The sequence below is a fragment of the Moschus berezovskii genome, chromosome 18 (assembly GCF_049115385.1).
Source record: "Moschus berezovskii isolate FMDL1 chromosome 18, NW_MosBer_1.0, whole genome shotgun sequence".
Classification (NCBI taxonomy): Eukaryota; Metazoa; Chordata; class Mammalia; order Artiodactyla; family Moschidae; genus Moschus; species Moschus berezovskii.
Genome location: NC_142477.1, coordinates 63,249,960 through 63,270,984, shown reverse-complemented (window position 1 = coordinate 63,270,984; position 21,025 = coordinate 63,249,960). Strand labels below are relative to the sequence as shown.

Genomic DNA, 21,025 nt, shown 5'->3' with positions numbered 1-21,025 from the left:
TATTAGGTCCCATTTTTTTTTTTTGTTTTTATTTCCATTACTCTAGGAGATGGGTCATAGAAGATCTTGTTGTGATGTACATTGAAGAGTGTACTACCTATATTTTCCACTAAGTTTCTGGCCTTACAATTAAGTCTTTGATTCATTTTGAGTTTATTTTTGTGTATGGTGTTAGAAAGTGTTCTAGCTTCATTCTTTTGCATGTAGCTGTCCAGTTTTCCCAGCACCATTTATTGAAGAGGCGGTCTTTTCTCCATTGTATATTCTTGCCTTTGTCAAAGATAAGGTACCTATAGGTGTGTGGGTTTATCTCTGGGCTTTCTATCTTGTTCCATTGGTCTACATTTCTGTTTTTGTGCTACTACCATACTGCACTGTCTTGATGACTTTAGCTCTGTAGTATAGTCTGAAGTCAGGAAGGTTGATTCTTCCATTTTTCTTTCTCAAGATTATTTTGGCTATCTGGGGTCTTTTGTGTTTCAGATAAACTGTAAAAGTTTCTGTTCTAGTCCTAAAATGTCATTGGTAGTTTGATAGAGATTGCACTGAATTTGTAGATTACTTTGGGTAGTATAGCCATTTTCACAATATTGATTCTTCCAAGCCAAGAATGTGGTATATCTCTCCATCTGTTTGTGTCATCTTGCCAATAACTTTTAATATATGGTCTGTGAACTAATAAAACATAGGGAAGATAGAGTTTCCAATCAAAAAGGCCTGGTAAGCAGTCAGGGCACATGGCTATCTGCCTGTGTCAAGACAAATCCATGAACAAAGCAAACTTCTCTAATGTGATAGAAACTTATTTCAGAGCAGAGACATGAAAGCAGAGTAAATACAGAAGAGTCTTCTTCATCTAGAAGGGCAGAAAAAGAGGTAACTTCAGGGATTGGACAGAAGGCTTATTACAATTTGAATAGTCACCTTTCCAGGGTCAGCAACTCTGACAAAGACTTATTTATAAAGAACCATGTTGGTCTTCAGCAGCATTATTTATAGTCTTGTATAAAATGAACACTAAATGGTGAACCTGGTCTATAATCATATTCCTTCTCCCTTCATTTTATTACTGCCTTCAAACTTGGCTAAGAGGGAGAAATGGAAGGAAAACATTCACATTACACTGAGCTTATAATTGTATAATCTCCAAAGTAATGATATTCTGCTTCATATTTAAATTGTATTTACCAGTGAAACCCCATCCCCCAATTTCTTTCCAGCACTGGCATCAAGGGAAAAAACCCCAACATTTCATTTATGAGGTAGTACTGTTTACCATAAAAATATCAGAGCTCCATTTTATCTCAGAATATTAAGAATTACAATAAAAACTAAACACTGTAACTTGTGGGCTAATTAGGTAAAGGTCACAAAGACTGTCAAATATTATAGAAATGCTATAAATTCCATTCATCATCTCAATATACTGACAGTAGTCAAATATAGACAGATTAATTCTTAAAAATATCAGGGACAACACTGAATGAGAATAAAATACTTTCTGGAGCACTGATTGTTCCAGACACCATGCTAAATCCTTCAAAACCAGTATTTCACTTAATCCACAGATATACCTGTCAGGAAGATACTCTTATTATACCCAATTTACACTTTAAGGAACAGGGTAAGAAAGGATATGTAATTTGTCCAAGATCACACAGCTAGTAAACTTCCAAAGTAGCATTCAAAATCAAGTCTAACTTCAAACTCCATAATCAACCACTCGATTTATATTTTTAAGAAAAATTACAATAAATCACAGTTACTTCTTGTTCAAGTTAAACAACATTTTGAGTAACTTTCTGAATTATAGTTCTTCAAATAATATAGGGATTATAATAGTAGGGCCATGAATTTAACATTTTCCATGATCTAAAGATGTCAGACAATTTTTGATCAAGAATTAAAGTCCTGAAGTCACTTGTCTGACCTAGTTACTACAATTTGAAACAACACTGCCTTATTAGAAATACGAAAAATATGCATTGTTGAAATACAAAATCACAAACAAGGTAACGTTTTTGAAAACAAACAGAATCAAATCACTGAGTCAAACATGATTGGCTATTTCTGAAATCTACCACTTCCCAGCTATGAGATCTTGACCAAAATTATGTAACCTTTCTGTGCCTCAGATTCTTCCCATAGCATCTGGGTCTAAGAACAATATCAAACTTATAGGCTTAAAAAAGATAGGTGTTTTGAAAATGTTCAGTAAAAGTTAACTTCTTACTATGGTTTATTTCTACTTAGAAAAATAGCTCAAGCCCACTGTTATATTTATCATAGTCAAGTGAACTATCTGAACACAAAGAACAGAACATTATTATTATATGTAACTTGATTATCCACTAGTGCCAGAGAAGAAAAAGGGTATTAATAATCCAAAATGTCAGGTGGTAGAAAGATTATTAATGAATGTCTTTGGAAGCAGGTTCTGTGACTTGCATTTATACATGGCCACCCTATATGTCCTGGGAATTCACATCTTATAAAATATAAGTGAGATATTGTCTACCCTATGCCTTTGTTGATCCTTTGTGCTTTTGTTTGGTACCAAGGAGATGGAAAAATTCTGATCAAACTTCTCATAAAAACTTTTATATACCTATAATAGAAAATGGCAATCAAATATCCTAGATTTTGTTCTTTTTATTCCTCACACTACTTATTTTCCACATGCAATCTTTTCCATTACTTTGAAGGAAGGGGGTTTGCCTAGGATTGATTACTTCCTTCTTGGCTCCAGGGCCACAATTCAGGTAGTGGCCACCTGTTAAATAACGAGGGCTTTTTATTGATTTCATGGTCAACTGTCTTAAGGTTTCTCCAGGTGTGGTTAACTAAAGGAAAATAAGAATGTAGCACACTAACCAGTTGTTTAGGCATTTACAGTAAAAATAAAAATGTTGAACAATAAAGTTCAACTTGCTTACCAAATATTAAATAGTATTACACTGCTACAGTATTGAGGTACTGACACAGGAACAGATAGAAAATTCCATGTAAAATAATGAAGCTGATCCAAAAATATACGTAAGACCTATTCCATCATAAAGGACATGTTTAATATCGGTGGGGAAACATAGGACTATTCAATTGCGGTGATTAGTAATTTAGGGAAAAAAAGTTGTAACATTAACCTAATATAATACACCAAATCAATTCCAGATAGATTAAAGATGTAAAATTAAAAATAAAACCATAAAATTACTTGAGAAAGATACAACTAGGTATTTATAATCCTGGGATTTTTAAAGGCCTAAAGATGAAACTCTTCTGTTTCGTGATCACTGACCTAGAGCCAGACATCTTGGAATGTGAAGTCAAGTGGGCCTTAGAAAGCATCACTACTAACAAAGCTAGTGGAGGTGATGGAATTCCAGTTGAGCTATTTCAAGTCTTGAAAGATGATGCTGTGAAAGTGCTGCACTCAATATGCCAGCAGATTTGGAAAACTCAGCAGTGGCCACAGGACTGGAAGAGTTCAGTCTTCATTCCAATCCCAAAGAAAGGCAATGCCAAAGAATGCTCAAACTACCGCACAATTGCACTCATCTCACACACTAGTAAAGTCATGCTCAAAATTCTCCAAGCCAGGCTTCAGCAGTATGTAAACCGTGAACTCCCAGATGTTCAAGCAGGTTTTAGAAAAGGCAGAGGTACCAGAGATCAAATTGCCAACATCCGCTGGATCATGGAGAAAGCAAGAGAGTTTCAGAAAAACATCTATTTCTGCTTCATTGACTATGCCAAAGCCTTTGATTGTGTCGATCACAATAAACTGTGGAACATTCTGAAAGAGATGGGAATCCCAGACCACCTGACCTGCCTCTTAAGAAACCTGTATGCAGGTCAGGAAGCAACAGTTAGAACTGGACATGGAACAACAGACTGGTTCCAAATAGGAAAGGGTGTACGTCAAGGTTGTATATTGTCACCTTGCTTATTTAACTTATATGCAGAGTACATCATGAGGAACGCTGGGCTGGAAGAAGCACAAGCTGGAATCAAGATTGCTGGGAGAAATATCAATAACCTCAGATATGCAGATGACACCACCCTTATGGCAGAAAGAGAAGAGGAACTAAAAAGCCTCTTGATGAAAGTGAAAGAGGAGAGTGAGAAGGTTGGCTTGAAGCTCAACATTCAGAAAACAAAGATCATGGCATCTGGTCCCATCACTTCATGGGAAATAGATGGGGAAACAGTGGAAACAGTGTCAGACTTTATTATTTTGGGCTCCAGAATCACTGCAGATGCTGATTGCAGCCATGAAATTAAAAGACGCTTGCTCCTTGGAAGGAAAGTTATGACCAACCTTGATAGTATATTAAAAAGCAGAGACATTACTTTGCCAACCAAGGTCCATCTAGTCAAGGCAATGGTTTTTCCCGTGGTCATGTATGGATGTGAGAGTTGGACTGTGAAGAAGGCTGATCGACGAAGAATCGATGCTTTTGAACTGTGGTGTTGGAGAAGACTCTTGAGAGTCCCTTGTACTGCAAGGAGATCCAACCAGTCCATTCTAAAGGAGATCAATCCTGGATGTTCATTGGAGGGACTGATGTTAAAGCTGAAACTGCAATACTTTGGCCACCTCATGCGACGAGTTGACTCACTGGAAAAGACTTTGATGCTGGGAAAGGTTGGGGGTGGGAAGAGAAGGGGACGATGGAGAATGAGACGGCTGGATGGCATCACCGACTCTATGGACATGAGTTTGAGTGTACTCCGGGAGTTGGTGATGGACAGGGAGGCCTGGCGTGCTGTGATTCATGGGGTCGCGGAGAGTCGGACACGACTGAGCGACTGAACTGAATTGAACTGAACTGAACTGAAAGATGAAACTGGGCAGAAAACATGGAGAAAAAGATTGGCAGGTTTGGCAACGCAAATTTAAAACTTTTTAAAACAAAACAAAAACCTCTATAAACAAACTGTAAGGCAATGACAAACTGGTAAAAATATTTAAAGCAAATAATATCATTCTTAATATTTAAGAGCTTTCGTAAAACAATAAGAAATGTATAATCATCTTAGAGTATACAACTAAGCATCACCGAAACAACAATGAAATATAAATGGCTAGCTAACATATTTAACAAGTTCACTTTACCAGTAAACAAAGAAATAGAAAAGAATGCAGAGTAGAAACTGGCAAAGACTACTGTATCTGTTTTCTGGGATATGCTACAGCACATACATAAATAATACCTAGAGTACGCAGAATCCAGCAACTTCACACATTGCTGTGCAGGTATAGATGACTCAATTTTCTGGAATCAAAAAGGCAAAAGTGTCATCAAAGGCATACCTGAGCTGAAATCAGAGTGGTTGGGTGAGGTGACTGGCTGAAAAGGGGCATGAGGAAACTTTCTGGGGTATTTTAAGTGTTCTGGATCTTGTTCTGGTGGTGTTTACAATGGCTGTATATAATTATTAAAATTCTAAAAATGAACAATAAGAACTGTGAATTTTTTTATCTGTAAAATATACCTCAATGAAAATTTAAAAATGCATACCTGGCTCAGCAGTTTAAATTCCTTTAGCCTAAGTAATAACAGTGGATACACAAAATATTTAACTACTGGGTTATTCACTGATGAAAGGCTTATAATAAAAAGGTGAGTGTTCTTAGTCTAGACAAAAGCATAGTGATGATTACCTGTGGGATAGAAGATTAAAATGATTTTTTCTTTTCTTTTTCAATGTTTTATAATTCAATGTCCATGGGGTCACAAAGAGTCAGACATGACTCAGATCGACTGAACAACAAACAACAAAACTCTTATGAAAGAAAATGACACATTGTTTAAAACCGCCTTTCAGTTCAGTTCAGTTCAGTCCAGTCGCTCAGTGGTATCCGACTCTTTCAGTTCAGTTCAGTTCCGTCACTCAGTTGTGTCCGACTCTCTGCGACCCCATGAATCACAGCACGCCAGGCCTCCCTGTCCATCACCAACTCCCGGAGTTCACTCAAACTCATGTCCACAGAGTCGGTGATGCCATCCAGCCATCTCATTCTCTGTCATCCCCTTCTCCTCCCGCCCCCAACCTTTCCCAGCATCAGACTCTTTTCCAGTGAGTCAACTCGTCGCATGAGGTGGCCAAAGTATTGCAGTTTCAGCTTTAGCATCAGTCCCTCCAATGAACATCTAGGATTGATCTCCTTTAGAATGGACTGGTCCGACTCTTTGCCACCCCATGAATCACAGCATGCCAACTGCCTTTAGAGAAACACAAGACTATGTACAATTTACATATAGTCTTTCCTTAAATTTTGCCTGTGATCCTACCACTTGGGTTTTTCTATCTTGCTTTAAGCATCATATAATTTCAGATGTGGTTAATATATCAAAATGATTGCTGAGAATTTCTTGATTGCCTGTGTATGATGGCAACTTCCAGTCTCATTTTGTACTGGCTTTATTGCTGTTTGAAACTACCACTGAGAAATGACTTTTAAACTACATTGTGCTAATCCCAAGGACCTTTGCTTGCTCCTTAAACTTAAAAAAAAAATTATTTATTTATTTGGCTAAAATGGGTCTTAGTTGCAGCATGTGGGATCTAGTTCCCTGACCAGTGACTGAACCTGGGCCCCTTGCCCTCTGAGCTCGCAGTCCTAGCCGCTGGAGCACCAGGGAAGCCCCTTAAACTTACTTTTTAATAGAAGTAAACTGCTTATGCCTATATAGTTTTCTCTGTTCCAAAATGCTGTCAGTTGAGGGGGGGAAGATTCTGGAGACAGTCTACAATCTATGACTGTATTCCCACTCTCCTCCTCTTTTTCTATGAATGCTATATTTGCATTAGCTGAACTCTGCCTACTTAAGCTCTGGATTCAGCTAAAGAACCTGCTTGACCATACTTATCCCCTTTTCTCAACAGATTTTAAGATAGAATCACTGAGCACTACTAACCAATTTAATGAATATGTCTACATTCCTTCTAGGTCACAGATAACATAAGTAAATGAACATTTGCCTTTTCTTTATATGTTATTTTTTCTTTGAGGTTATTACAATGAGAGGACTGTATAACTAACATTTTGCCAGTTTATTTAGTTTGTGTTGTCTGGGTAATTTGGCAGGCTTTATCAATACTACCCTGGTACCATGCACCCTCCTTCCCTCGCACCTAATATTTCCCGAGCATTTCCTAAGAGTCAGGCACTCTGTTGACAACTTCACATTAGTTAGCTCATTTAACTCTAATAATAACTCCGAGGTATGCATTGTCATCTCTATTTTACAGGTGAAGAAACTGAGGCTTGCAAGAGAGGCTGCTTGCTGCAGTCATTGTGAGAGGAGGGATTTGAACCAGGTGCTATAATTTAATAGCCCACTGTATAATTAGGAAATGATTCAATATATGGCATTACAGAGAGCCTCCATGAATGTATGTTTTTTTATCCTCTGGAGAAGGGAATGGCTACCTACTACAGTTTCTGGCCTGGAGAATTCCATGGACTGTACAGTCCATGAGGTCGCAAAGAGACATACATGATTGAGTGACTTTCACTTTCAGGCTGCTGAACAGATGGTGGAGTAGAAGGACTTGCCCTCATCTTATCCTGGAAGAACAGCTTGCTCCTAGGAAGAAAAGCTATGACAAATCTAGACAGCATATTAAAAAAGAGACATTACTTTGCCCTATTATACAGTATTATATAGTAATTACATTACTATAGGGACAAAGGTCCCTATAGTCCCTATAGTCAAAGCTATGGTTTTTCCAGTAGTCATTTATGGATGTGAGAGTTGGATCCTAAAGAAAGCTGAGCACTAAAGAATTGATGCTTTTGAACTGTGGTGTTGGAGAAGACTCTGGAGAGACCCTAGGACTTCACGGAGATCAAACCAGTCAATCCTAAAGGAAAATGGTCCTGAACATTCATTGGAAAAACTGATGCTGAAGCTCCAATACTTTGGCCACCTGATATGAAGAACTGACTCTTTAGAAAAAGCCCTGATGCTGGGAAAGACTGAAGGCAGGAAGAGGAGGGGGCAAGAAAGGATGAGATGGTTGGATGGCATCACCGACTGGATGGATATGAGTTTGAGCAAGCTCTGGGAGTTGGTGACAGACAGGGAAGCCTGGTGTGCTGCACTCCATGGGCTCGCAAAGAGTCGTACATGACTGAGTGACTGAACTGAACTGAACACCAACTTATTACCCTTGCCTGGCAATGTGCTACTTGAATGAAGTGGGGAATATAATTAAAATATTCATTTGTTGTCACAGCACCTTTCACTCAAAACATGACCAAATCATACACAGTATGCATTACATTTATAATTATACTATTACATATAAAAAGTGTTTATAGCTTTGCTAGTACAAGGAATGAAATGAGGCTATATCCTTTAATGGTATCTTATAGTAAGGTCTAAATTGGTCTAACAGTTTGTAATCTTTTTTTAACATCTACATTATTAAATTTTCACTGTTTTGGATACTCAGGACAACTGGTACCTGTTGCTTCTATGCTATGCTAACTTGGTTCTCAGAACTCTAATCTTTAGCAGAAACAAACTGTCTGGCTGATAGACAAAACTGATTTTTAATGCAAGCCAAACTGTAATAATAAAATGGGAAAAAAATTCTAGATCCTAAAGTTCTAACACAAAGGATTATCTTGAAGACTTTTTCAGAACCAAGAACAAGGATACTTAGAGCTGACAATCTTGAGGAGTTATGTTGAAATATGTACCAGTTATTGATATATTAAAAACAGAAGCAAACCAGACTGAGTATTTTTAAAAAGTTTACAAGGGAAAAGCATTTCTTCTGAAATATTATTCTCTTTCACTAAGCGTTGCAAAGTACCATAATTAATTCTTATGATTCTAACAGTCCTAAAAGCAAGTCATAAAAAAGATATTTACTTGGGAGTATAAATTGGAATGACATTTTGCTAGGGCCACTTGAAAATATTTAGCAGAGTCTAACATGCATACCCACTGACTAAGCAATTCCAGTTTTAGAAATTTATCCTGAGAAAACTGGCAGTGACACAGATATAAGGAAGTTCATTACAGTGCTGTGTATAATAATAAAAACTGGAAGCAGCCTAAACTGACCAAGTAAAACATGGTTCAGCATATAAGGGAATACTATATGGCCACGATACAGAATATAAACAGAGTATCATAAAATTATATATCACAAGGGAAAGTATTTATTATACATAGCTGAGGGTAAAAAAGCAAATTCTAAGACTGTAGCATTATATAATCTCATTTCTGCTTAAAATATGCATACGTATGTGGAAGGGCATATATACATGCATAAATTAATACCACTTATTGTTGAGTTGGGGATCACAGGTGATTTACTTCTTTTGAGGAATCTATACTCTGGTTTTTCTAGTGAATATCTTTGCCTTATATAATAAAAAAATAAAATCTTTACTTGAGGTGGTGATGGTGGTTTAGTTGCTAAGTTGTATCCAGACCCCATGGACTGTGGCCTGCCAGGCTCCTCTGTCCATGGGATTCTCCAGGTAAGAATACTGCAGTGGGTGGCCATTTCCTTCTCCAATTTACTTAAGGCAACCATTGCAATTGTTAGTATTTTCCTATTCTTATATTACTGAATATTGTATGTACTAAGGGAAAGTGGTGAAGGGCCGAGAGAGAAGAGAAAAAGGGATGAAGGCAGATAGACATTTATACTGTTTATTATTTTATCACATATATTTGTTGTGAAGTTTTATGTTAATGATCTGTAAAGAAGTTTCAATGGAACACAGTAGTGAATAGTTAATATTCACAAGACTGCAGTCTACTTTCATAGACTTTTTTCCCTCCTCTTGGAATGCTAATTTTGTTGTATAAGGAGCAGGTGGCTTTCTTTTTTTATAAGTCTCCCTACTGCCTTGTCAGACACAACTCTCTAAACTTTTTTGGGAGCTAACCAAGCTTTATCTAACTAAACTCAAAATGGCATATGGACTTCATCTACATGGTCATACAAATCCTTTGGCTGATAACTCCTGCTATGTATCTAATTGGTTTTATAAAATCCATGTTTGAAGATGGTTTCTATAGCTAGAAAAGTGTGTGATATTATGGGATGAAGGGTGGGAAGATGGAATGTCATGGCAAAGAGGTTCCTTTAGCTGCTATACTAGAATCTGGTGCCCGTCACTACCACTATCAAATATTGGCAGTATATATCCCAACAAAGGAAGAATGCTAATCGTTTTGAGTGAAAAATTTCTATCACGCATTTCAGCTTAGATCTACTAATAACACTTTCTTAAATGCCTTGTTAGACAGTAAAATCTGGGAATAATTATCAAACACCATATACAGTGTTTACAATAGAATCATATTTCTTTTCTTTCTCTCCCCTTCCCACTTTTTTTTGCATAAAAAGTAGAAGGCAGCTGAATGGTACCCAAATGTCTGTTGTATACCATGCCAATACAGCAGCTCGGCCAAAAATGCGACTAGAACAGTTTGCCAAGTAAAAGAAAACATAACAAATTGGTAATGGTTTCTATCTTGACAGAAAATGAAAACGATCCCTCAATGTGTGGTCACTCATGCGGACACATAAAAATGTCTTAGAAGTAATCATTTTACCTCAGATAACAGACCCTGACAGTGTAGTACAGCACTGGCTGACTTTCACGTCTTAGAAAAGTGGCAAGCGTGACCTACAAAACAGTCTGGGAACCATGTAATTTATGCATAACACACATGCATATGCCATGCACTCATAATATTTGCTATAAATCATTTTGAATATAAGACATCTTTTCCTAGTGGAATATATTTTATGAGAGATGATCTGAATTGCCAGGGATCTGATAAAGCTGAACTGGTTTATACTGGTTTATTTATGAACAGAACTGATCCCATTGCTTATCCGGTTACAAAATTTCAATAGTTTACACTGAAACAGAAAGGTGGTAGATAAGAGCCCCAGATATTTTAATTAGATGTTAGATTAAAAAAATACAAAAAGTGTGTAGGTACATAGCATAGACTTCTGACTTTCTGGTTGCTGCTGCTGCTGCTAAGTCGTTTCAGTCGTGTCCGACTCTGTGTGACCCCATAGACGGCAGCCCCCAGGTTCCTCCGTCCCTGGGATTCTCCAGGCAAGAGTACTGGAGTGGGTTGCCATTTCCTTCTCCAATGCATGAAAGTGAAAAGTGAAAGTGAAGTTGCTCAGTCATGTCCGACTCTTCATGATCCCATGGACTGCAGCCCACCAGGCTCCTCCATCCATGGGATTTTCCAGGCAAGAGTACTGAAATGGGTTGCTATTGCCTTCTCCAGACTTTCTGGTTAGGTGACTGTAATTGGAAGCAGAAAGGAACCCCCTGAAGACCTGGTAATGGTTCCTTTATTCTAATCCCTCTTCCTTTACTACTTATTTTTGTTTCCTAGATGGAGAACTAGTCAATATCATTGCCCTGTGATTATTCCCCCTTCCACCCCCAATCTGGTGAAGTTTTCCTGTTTGTTTCAACTTTCTCATGAGGGTGTTAGAATACTGATTGTATTGTGAAATCACATCAAAAATAAGAATGACACTTTCAAAAACACTAATTGATATCTGATGCTAATGAGGGATTCAAAATGAGAGGATAGGGAACCAAGGGACTAGGAAGAACTTTGGGAAGTTAAATGGTCTTGCCAAGTTGAAAGTAAATTTGAATCCTGTGGGTTATGAGTTTCAAATGAAATTTCTGGGTTTAAATTTGTTGGTGACTTTCCTGTTCAATAAAAAAGGACTTAAATGGCTTATAAAAAGGTTAAAAAAACTTATTGGGCATCAAACTGCTCTTACAAAACACCGTCTTGATGAGTTAAGTGTAAATGAATCAGAAACACATGGATCATATTTCCCTAAAAAATGCATATGGATTCAAAAATAAGAGGAAGAGGACTTGGCAAAACATTTTTCTGGTGTGGTGGCTGAACCCAAAACATTTGAAAGATATTTTGAGACATTCAAGGAATCCAAAATAAAACTAAACCTGTCCAGTCATATAAAAAAACAGAAAGTTCTGTGCAATGTGCATTTATCTCTGTGGGTCACTCACCACTCATTGAGCCTTCACCTTTGGCAAAGAACTATGGGATAAGCCAGCTTCTGTCTTAAGCAACTTTGAATTTAAGTATAACCAAATACACATAAGCAGTAGAAACCTATTAAAAGAGCCTTAGGGTTTTACAAACATTGGCATCATAACCCAAATCATACAGAAATTATAGATTGAGAAATACACAAGTGCTTTCAGGATCGTATGGTAGGTAAGATTTATCCCATTCAACTCATCATCACCTGGTCCTTTTGATTAAAGTTAGATACAGTTGCAGTCTTACTTGCTTAAATGTTTTCCTAGTAAGTGTTTTTATGTCCTTTTAAATGTGTGTTCCAGCCCTCTTTCCTCCACCCTCTAGATTTGTGAGTGCTCAACAAATCTTGCTGACTGGTTTCCTGGAGCATGGGAGTACGGAACAGTGTTTTGAAATGGGGGAGAGATGCTGTTTGGCAGAGGGGAGTGAGGCTGTGATTCTGGGTTGGGGTAATGGCACACTGTGACAGTTTAGAGGCTCCAGAGAGTGAGTCATGTGTGGGGGTGACCCACTGGCTTGCTTGCAGCAATGTGCCTGAGCCAGGGTGTCGTGGGAGGTGGAGGCAGTTAGGTGTGGGGAGGCCTAATATACTACATGTGAAGTCAACTGGAGGACAGAGGAGAATAATAAGAGAAAGCACAATTTTTTTTTTTCCTCCAGTATAGGATAAAATGCTAAGCACAGGACATTAATCCCTTTATTTCTTATCAGTGTCTTTAAAAGCTGAAAAATATCCAAAGATAAAAATGAGTTAACTATGTATGTATTGCTAGGATCCAGGAGATCATAAATTTGAAGAGGAACTTAGTAGGATTATGAAATGGACTAACGAGTTCGAAAGAGTTTGTGGGAAAGTGAAAAAAATTAATGACTTAATCTTTTAAGACTGTTTTCTAGTTGGTAAACGTGAGTCTTATCTTTTCCATGATATTAGAAAATTATTTAGGGCAGGATAGTGTCATATATTTCCTGTGTATTTTCTGCTAGATAATACAATATTGGGAATACACAAAGCACTAAATAAATGCTTACTGAACTGAAATGGAGTAAAAGGAGGTTGAGACCATATAAGATGAGAATATAATCGAAGGTAAAGTCTGAAAAAATAAAGGATGCTATAATATAACTTTTAATAGTGTCTCTGCTCTGAGTCCATTTGTTCATAGTTAATATAAAGAAATCAAAGGCCTTACCATCCTTCATCATCTTCTACTTCTGTTTCAGAAATGTCATTTTCAGGAGTTTCAGCAATTGCTTGAGTGAGTTTAGATTTAAACTGGTTCAGCAGCGCAAGAGTCTGAAATAACAATTAGGACTGCTAAACTTCCTGATAAGGATAAATATAACTTCAGAAGAGACACTTAAATTTGGTAGAAGAGAAAATATCCTTCCATAAAACAATTTTCTAACTTTGAAGGAAAATAACAAAACCGCCCTCCAATTATAACCGTGATTGATATTCACAAACCTTGACATTGCCCTGTTTGCATTTGCGCTGACATTTTCCCCAGGAATATGTGACTATTTCTGATTTGGGAGATATAAACTTATTTAAATAGAAGACATTTAAACTTTAAAATGCATGCTTACTAAGAGCTAAGTTTTTAGGGTACACAAGATAGGGAGGTATTAATACTTCACTAAGACATGTGAAATCAAAAACAAAACACCAACAACAGACAGCATTTTTCACTGAACAAACTTCCAAAAATGTAAAGATGTCAATGTTGGGAAAGGTGAAATGAATGAACACACGGATAGTTGGAAGGTGGGTAAACTGGAGTGACATCTTTGGAAAGTTTTTTATACATATCAGAAACAATAAATGCTCATTGCTTTTGATTCAATAATTCCAATCCTGGGAATACATGTAGAAAAATAATCTGAAACACCGAAAATGGCTTATGCAAAAGATGTATACTGCAGCAGTATTCATACAAGTGAAAAAGGGAAATGTTAAATGTCTATTTATAAGAAAATAAATTTGGTAAAAAGCAGCGAATGTGTGATTACACTATTATTAAAACTATATTCATGAAGTATTCTATTGTTAAGTGAAAGAAGTAGGATATAATGATTACGTTGAGTATATTTTTATAAAAAAGGGACCAGTCCTCTGATTTTTTTTTTTGACTCCCATGCCCTTTACAGGTAAGAGGAAACAAGTGCCTGAAATTTTAATCATATTGTCCCCAGCTATACCTTATAAATTTGTTTCAGAATTTGAGCAGAGAAATCAGAAATTAGAAAAAAACTTTTATTTTACAGTTTTAGAAGGTACATAATTGTGAAATGGGATAAAGTACCACCTGTCTAAAAAAAAAATTGTTTCTAATTAAGACAACGGTGCACTGAATCCAGTACTGAAATATAGTTGACCCTAAACAGCATGGAGGTTAAGGGCGCCCACCCTCTGAGCAGTTGAAAATCCGCCCTCTCTCTGCGTCTGTGGTTATGCCACCATTCATGGTTGGTCCAGGACTGCGGTGTACATGTATTGAAAGAAATCTGAGTATAAGTGGACCCATGAAGTTCAAAGCTGTGTTGCTCAAGGGCTAACCGTACTTACGTTTCGTAAGAGAAAATATGTAATAGTTCAATGTGTGAAAAACAGATATAATAGTCATGGTAACTTGGAAGCTCCAGAATTTATCTAAAATATCATTAAGACCACAGTTTATGAAAAAATTAAGTAGGTGTTGGTGGCCTAGAACCTAGGTTCGCTAAGACAGGTGGTGTCAAAATAACCATAAGAAACAAAGGAAATTATTGTTAAAAAATGATAGGGAAAAGTGTCTTATACATTTTTGTAAGATTTAATGCCTGCATAGACAATAGCTGAAAAATACACATTACCATAGTTGCTGAAAGAGATGAGTTTTAAGGAGAAACTATAAATTCCTACAGAATATCCTCATAAGCATTTTAAGGGCTGCTAGTGAGTTAGGACGGAGAAGGTAATGGCAACCCACTCCAGTACTCTTGCCTGGAAAATCCCATGAACGGAGGAGTCTCGTAGGCTGCAGTCCATGGGGTCGCTAAGAGTCGGAAACGACTGAGCGACTTCACTTTCACTTTTCACTTTCACACACTGGAGAAGGCAATGGCAACCCACTCCGGTGTTCTTGCCTGGAGAATCTCAGGGACAGGGGAGCCTGGTGGGCTGCCGTCTATGGGGTCGCACAGAGTCGGACACAACTGAAGCGACTTAGCAGCAGCAGTGAGTTAGGATTTAGATATTTTATTTGTTTCTAAAGTAGTAATTAAAGGATTAAGCTCTTCAAACAATGTTAATAAAGAAAACATCCTTTGTTTTAAAACCTTATTCATTAAAAAAAAACCCTTCTGCCTACAAACTTCTATTGTATTTGCTTTATAATAAGGAAAGAAATTATTGTAGAAATAATAGAAAACAAAGACAAGCAAAATAAAAATATCTAATATCTCACCACTAAGAATTAGTAACCACTGTGGACATATGGTATATATCCTACAGGGCTTCCTAAGTGTTTCTGTGTGTGTATATGTGTTTATATATTTATATATTTTATAAACATGTATCTCTACATGCATATCTATCTATCACTTAAAGGCAAACCCCATCAATTTTTAATGGTGGATTTTCACAGATTTGGAAATGTCTTCTCTGGGGACACAAATAAAAATGAAAACAAAGGAGACTTCTTAGTGGAATGAAATTTTAAAACTCCCTAGAAAATTACTAGCTGTGGATCTTATTCTTTTGAGGTGGAAGTGGCTCTGTTTTTTGAGCCCATTAGCGTGACACTGGCATTAGCTCAGAGGAGAGCCGGGCCCACGCCAGGCAAGCGATGTTCTCGTCGCTTTTCTTTCCGTTGCACAGTCGCCAAGTCACGCGTGACTCTTCGTGACTCCACGGACTACAGCATGCCAGGCGCGCCTGTTCTCTACTATCTCCTACCTAGAGTTTGCTTTGATTCACGTCCACTGAGTCGGTGATGCTATCTAACAATCTTATCCCCTGCAGCCTCTCTTCTCCTTTTGCCATCAGTCTTCCCCAGCATCAGGGTCTTTTCCAATGAGTGGGCTCTTTGCATCAGGTGGTGAAAATACTGGAGCTTCAGCTTCAACATCAGTCCTTCCAGGGTTGATTTTCTTTAGGACTGACTGGTTTGATCTCCTTGCAGTCCAAGGGACTCTTAAGAGTCTTCTCCAGCACCACAATTCAAAAGCATCAATTTTGGGCGCTCAGCCTTTTTTATTGTCCAGTTCTCACATCCATACATGACAAGTGGAAGACCCATACCTTTCACCATACAGACCATTGTTGGCAAAGTGATGTCTCTGTTTTTCAATATGTGTCTAGATTTGTCATAGCTTTCCTTCTAGGAGTAAGCTTCTTTTAATTTCATGGCTGCAATTGCTGTCCACAGTGATTCCGGAGTCCAAGAAAATAAAATTTATCACTACTTCCACTTTTCCCCCTTCTATTTGCCATGAAGTGATGGGAGTGAATGCCATGATCTTCGTTTTTTTGAATGCTGAGTTTCAAGCCAGCTTTTTCACTCTCCTCTTTTACCTTAATCAAGAGGCTCTTTAGTTCCTCTTCACTTTCTGCCATTAGAGTAGTATCATCTACACATCTGCAGTTGTTGATATTTCTCCAGGCAACCTTGATTCTAGCTTCTAATTCATCCAGCATGGCATTTCATATGACGTACTCTGCATATAAGTTAAATAAGCAAGGTGATAATATACAGTCTTGTTATACTCCTTTCCAAATGTTGATCCAGTCCATGTTACACTGTTTCATGTAAGGTTCTAACTGTTGATTCTTGACCTGTATATAGATTTCTCAGGAGACAAGTAAGGTGGTAGGTAAGTCTGGTATTCCCAATTCTTTAAGAACTGTCCAGAGTTTGTTGTGATCCACACAGTCAAAAGATTTAGTTTAGTCAATGAAGCAGAAGTAGATGTTTTTCTGGAACTTGCTTGCTTTCTCCACGATCTAATGAATGTTGGCAATTTCATCTCTGGTTCCTCTGTCTCTTCAAAACCCAGCTGGTAAACCTGGAAGTTCTTGGTTCACATATTGCTGAAGTCTAGCTTGAAGGATTTTGAGCATTACCTTGCTAGCATGTGAAACGAGTGCAAATGAGTGGTAGTCTGAGCATTCTTTGGGACTGGAATGAAAACTGACCTTTATCAGTCCTGTGACCACTGGTGAGTTCTCCAAATTTTCTGACATAATTCAGTGCAGCATGTTCACAACATTACCTTTTAGGATTTGAAATAGCTCAGCTCGAATTCCATCACCTCCGCTAGCTCTGTTTGTAGTAATGTTTCCTGAGGTCCACTTGACTTCACACTCCAGGATGTTCCGCTCTAGGTGAGTGACCATACTGTTGTGGTTCAGCTCTGTTCAGTTCAGTCACTCAGTTGTGTCCGACTCTTTGTGACATCATGGACTATAGCACGCCTGGCTTCCATCACCAACTCCCAGAGCTTGCTCAAACTCATGTCCATTCAGTTAGTGATGTCATCCAACCATCTCATCCTGTCATCCCCTTTTCCTCCTGCTTCAATCTTTCCCAGCATCAGGGTCTTTTCCAATGAGTCAGTTCTTCTCATCAAGTGGCCAGAGTACTGGAGCTTCAGCTTCAGCATTAGTCCTTCCAGTGAAAATTCAGGACTGATTTCCTTTAGGATTGACTGATTGGATATCCTTGCAGTCCAAGGGACTCTCAAGAGTCTGCTCCAACACCACAGTTCAAAAACATCAATTCTTCGGTGCTCAGCTCTCTTCACTGTCCAACTCTCACATCCATACATGACTACGGAAAAACCATAGCTTTGACTAGACGGACCTTTGTTGGCAAAGTAATGTCTCTGCTTTTAAATATTCTGTCTAGGTTGGTCATAACTCTCCTTCCAAGGAGCAAGTGTCTTTTAATTTCATGGCAGCAGTTAATTTAATTCCATCTGCAGCGATTTTGGAGCCCCAAAAAGAAAGTCTGTCACTGTTTCCATTGTTTCCCCATCTATTTGCCATGAAGTGATGGGACCGGATGCCATGATCTTCGTTTTTTGAATGTTGAGTTTTAAGCCAGTTTTATCACTCTCCTCTTTCACTTTCATCAAGAGGCTCTTTAGTTTCTCTTCGCTTTCTGCCATAAGGGTGGTGTCATCTGTACATCTGAGGTTATTGATATTTCTCCCAGCAACCTTGATTCCATCTTGTGCTTCACCCAGTCTGGCATTTCACATGATGTATCCTGCATATAAGTTAAAATAAGCAAAATGACAATATACAGCTTTGACATACTCCTTTCACAATTTGGAACCAGTCCATTGTTCCATGTCTGGTTCTATCTGTTGCTTCTTGACCTGCATACAGATTTCTCAGGAGGCAGGTAAGGTGGTCTGAGAGTATTCTCCACTCTTTAAGAATTGTCCACACTTTGTTGTGATCCACAAAGTCAAAAGCTCTAGAGTAGTCAATGAAGCAGAAGTAGATGTTGTTTTGGGATTCTCTTGCTTTTTCTGTGATCCAGTGGATGTTGGCCATTTCATCTCTGGTTCCTCTGCCTTTTCTAAATCCAGCTTGAGCATCTGGAAGGTCTCCGTTCACATACTGTTGAAGCCTGTCTTGGAGAATTTTGAGCATTACTTTGTTAGCATGTGAGATGAGTACAATTGTGTGCTAGTTTGAGCATTCTTTGGCATTGCATTCTTTTGGGATTGGAATGAAAACTGATCTTTTCTAGTCTTGTGGCCACTGCTGAGTTTTCCAAATTTGCTGGCATTTGAGGACAGCACTTTCACAGCATCATCTTTTAGGATTTGAAATAGCTCAACTGGAATTCCATCACTTCCACTAACTTTGTTCGTAGTGATGCTTCCTAAGGCCCAGTTGACTTCACATTCCAGGATGTGTGGCTCTAGGTGAGTGACCACACCATCATGATTATCTGGGTCATGAAGATGTTTTTTGTACAGTTCTGTGTATTTTTGTCACCTCTTCTTAATATCTTCTGCTTGTTAAGTCCATACCATTTCCGTCCTTTTGAGCCTATCTTTGCATGAAATGTTCCATTGGTAGCTCTAATTTTCTGGAGGAGATCTCTAGTCTTTCCCATTCTATTGTTTTCCTCTATTTCTTTGCACTGATTACTGAGGAAGGCTTTCTTATCTCTCCTTGCTATTCTTTGGAACTCTGCATTCAGATGGATATATCTTTCCTTTCCTCCTTTGCCTTTAGCTTCTCTTCTTTTCTCAGCTATTTGTAAGGCCTCCTCAGAGAATCATTTTGCCTTTTTGCATTTTCTTCTTGGGGATGGTCTTGATCACTGCCTCTTGTACAGTGTCACAAACCTCTGTCCACAGTTCTTCAGGCACTCTCTCTATCAGATCTAATCCCTTGAATCTGTCACTTCCACTGTATAATTGTAAGGGATTTAATTTAGGTCATACCTGAATGGTCTAGTGGTTTTCCCTATTTTCTTCAATTTAAGTCTGAATTTTACAGTAAGGAGTTCATGATCTGAGCCACCGTTAGCTCCTGGTCTTGTTTTTGCTGACTGTATAGAGCTTCTCCATCTTTGGCTGCAAAGAATATAATCAATGTGATTTTGGTGTTGACCATCTGGTTATGTCCATGTGTAGAATCGTCTCTTGTGTGGTTATCTGGGTCAGTCAGACATACACAGTTCTCCTGTGTATCTGTCCCCCCTTTTCTTAACCTCGTCTGCTTCTGTTAGGTCCTTGCCGTTTCCGTCCTTTATTGAGCCCGTCTTTGCATGAAATGTTCCCTTGATGACTCCAATTTTCTTGAAGAGATCTCTAGTGTTTTCCATTCTATTGTTTTCCTCTATTTCTTTGCATTGTTCATTTACAAAGGCCTTATCTCTCTTTGCCATTCTCTGGAACTCTGCATTCGGCTGGCCTTTCTAAACATTTCCTATTTTCAAGATTGGACTTTCTCTAGTTGCATTTGAAAGGCAAGAAAGATACTAGCCAAAAAAGCAGACACTGTGGAAAGAAATGGAAGAAAATAGGATCTGCATGGAGGTATTTGTGTTTGGCATCCAGAGGAATCAGTCTTCTGGCTCCTGAAGGAGGAATAAAGGACTAACCACTAACCACATTCTCTTCAGTACAGAGTGCGCCTTCCAGCTGTGTTGATGAAGAAGCTGTGTTGATGGCGTCTCTCGTGGTAGACTTTTTGCACACATGTGTATACATGGGTCTCTCAAATGGCCTTTGCTCCTCCAGTCCTGCCCCGGGCCCTCTACTCTCCATACAGCAACCAGGCTGGAGGGATCTTCCCAAACTGCAAATGAGATTATTATACCTTCTTTCTTCAATGTCTCCCCACTGCTTTTAGGGTAAATCTCAACTCCTTCATATGGCTCAAAAATATCTTGTGTGAACTGGCTCCTGCTTACCTCTCCAAACTCATGTCTTTCTTTCTCTTAGTTTAAGTTCCAGTCATACTTAACATCTTTTAGTTCTTTGCAAAGAGGTTAAAGACTTCTCATATACTATTCTTGTCTAGCCATGTATCTCCTCACTAACCCTCAAAGCTCAGCTGACAAATCATTTTCTCAGGGAAGCCTTTCTGGATTCTTATGCCGTATTAGGTCCTACTGTGATACATTTACATAGTTTCCTGTATCTAACCTGTCATAATGCTCATCCCCTTTTATTGGTATTACTTGTTTAACTGCCTTTTTTTTCTGATAGCTCAGAGAAGATAGGGATGTTTCTGCCTTGTTTACCACCAATTACAGTGATTAGGACATGGTAGATTTTTAATAATTATTTACTAGGAGGAAGAAAGAGAAATGCAAGAATAACAGTGATCCTTAACATCTTTTGGTAATACATTTAGAGGACTTTGTGACTGCATGAAAACAAGTTAATATAGCACTTTTCTTAAT

The 21,025-nt window shown here is 38.2% G+C and overlaps 1 protein-coding gene across 5 annotated transcripts in view; it reads right to left on the bottom strand.

The window, feature by feature from the left end:
* CWC27 (CWC27 spliceosome associated cyclophilin) overlaps positions 1-21,025 on the bottom strand; it is a 247,734-nt gene that overhangs the window by 21,915 nt on the left and 204,794 nt on the right. For 3 of the 5 annotated variants that reach the window (XM_055421991.2, XM_055421990.2, XM_055421992.2), the window contains one exon: positions 13,298-13,401. The exons of the other annotated variants lie outside the window; for them this stretch is intronic. In XM_055421991.2, the coding sequence (XP_055277966.1) occupies positions 13,298-13,401 (104 nt within the window). The remainder of the gene's footprint in view (positions 1-13,297; positions 13,402-21,025) is intronic. 5 annotated transcript variants of the gene reach the window in all.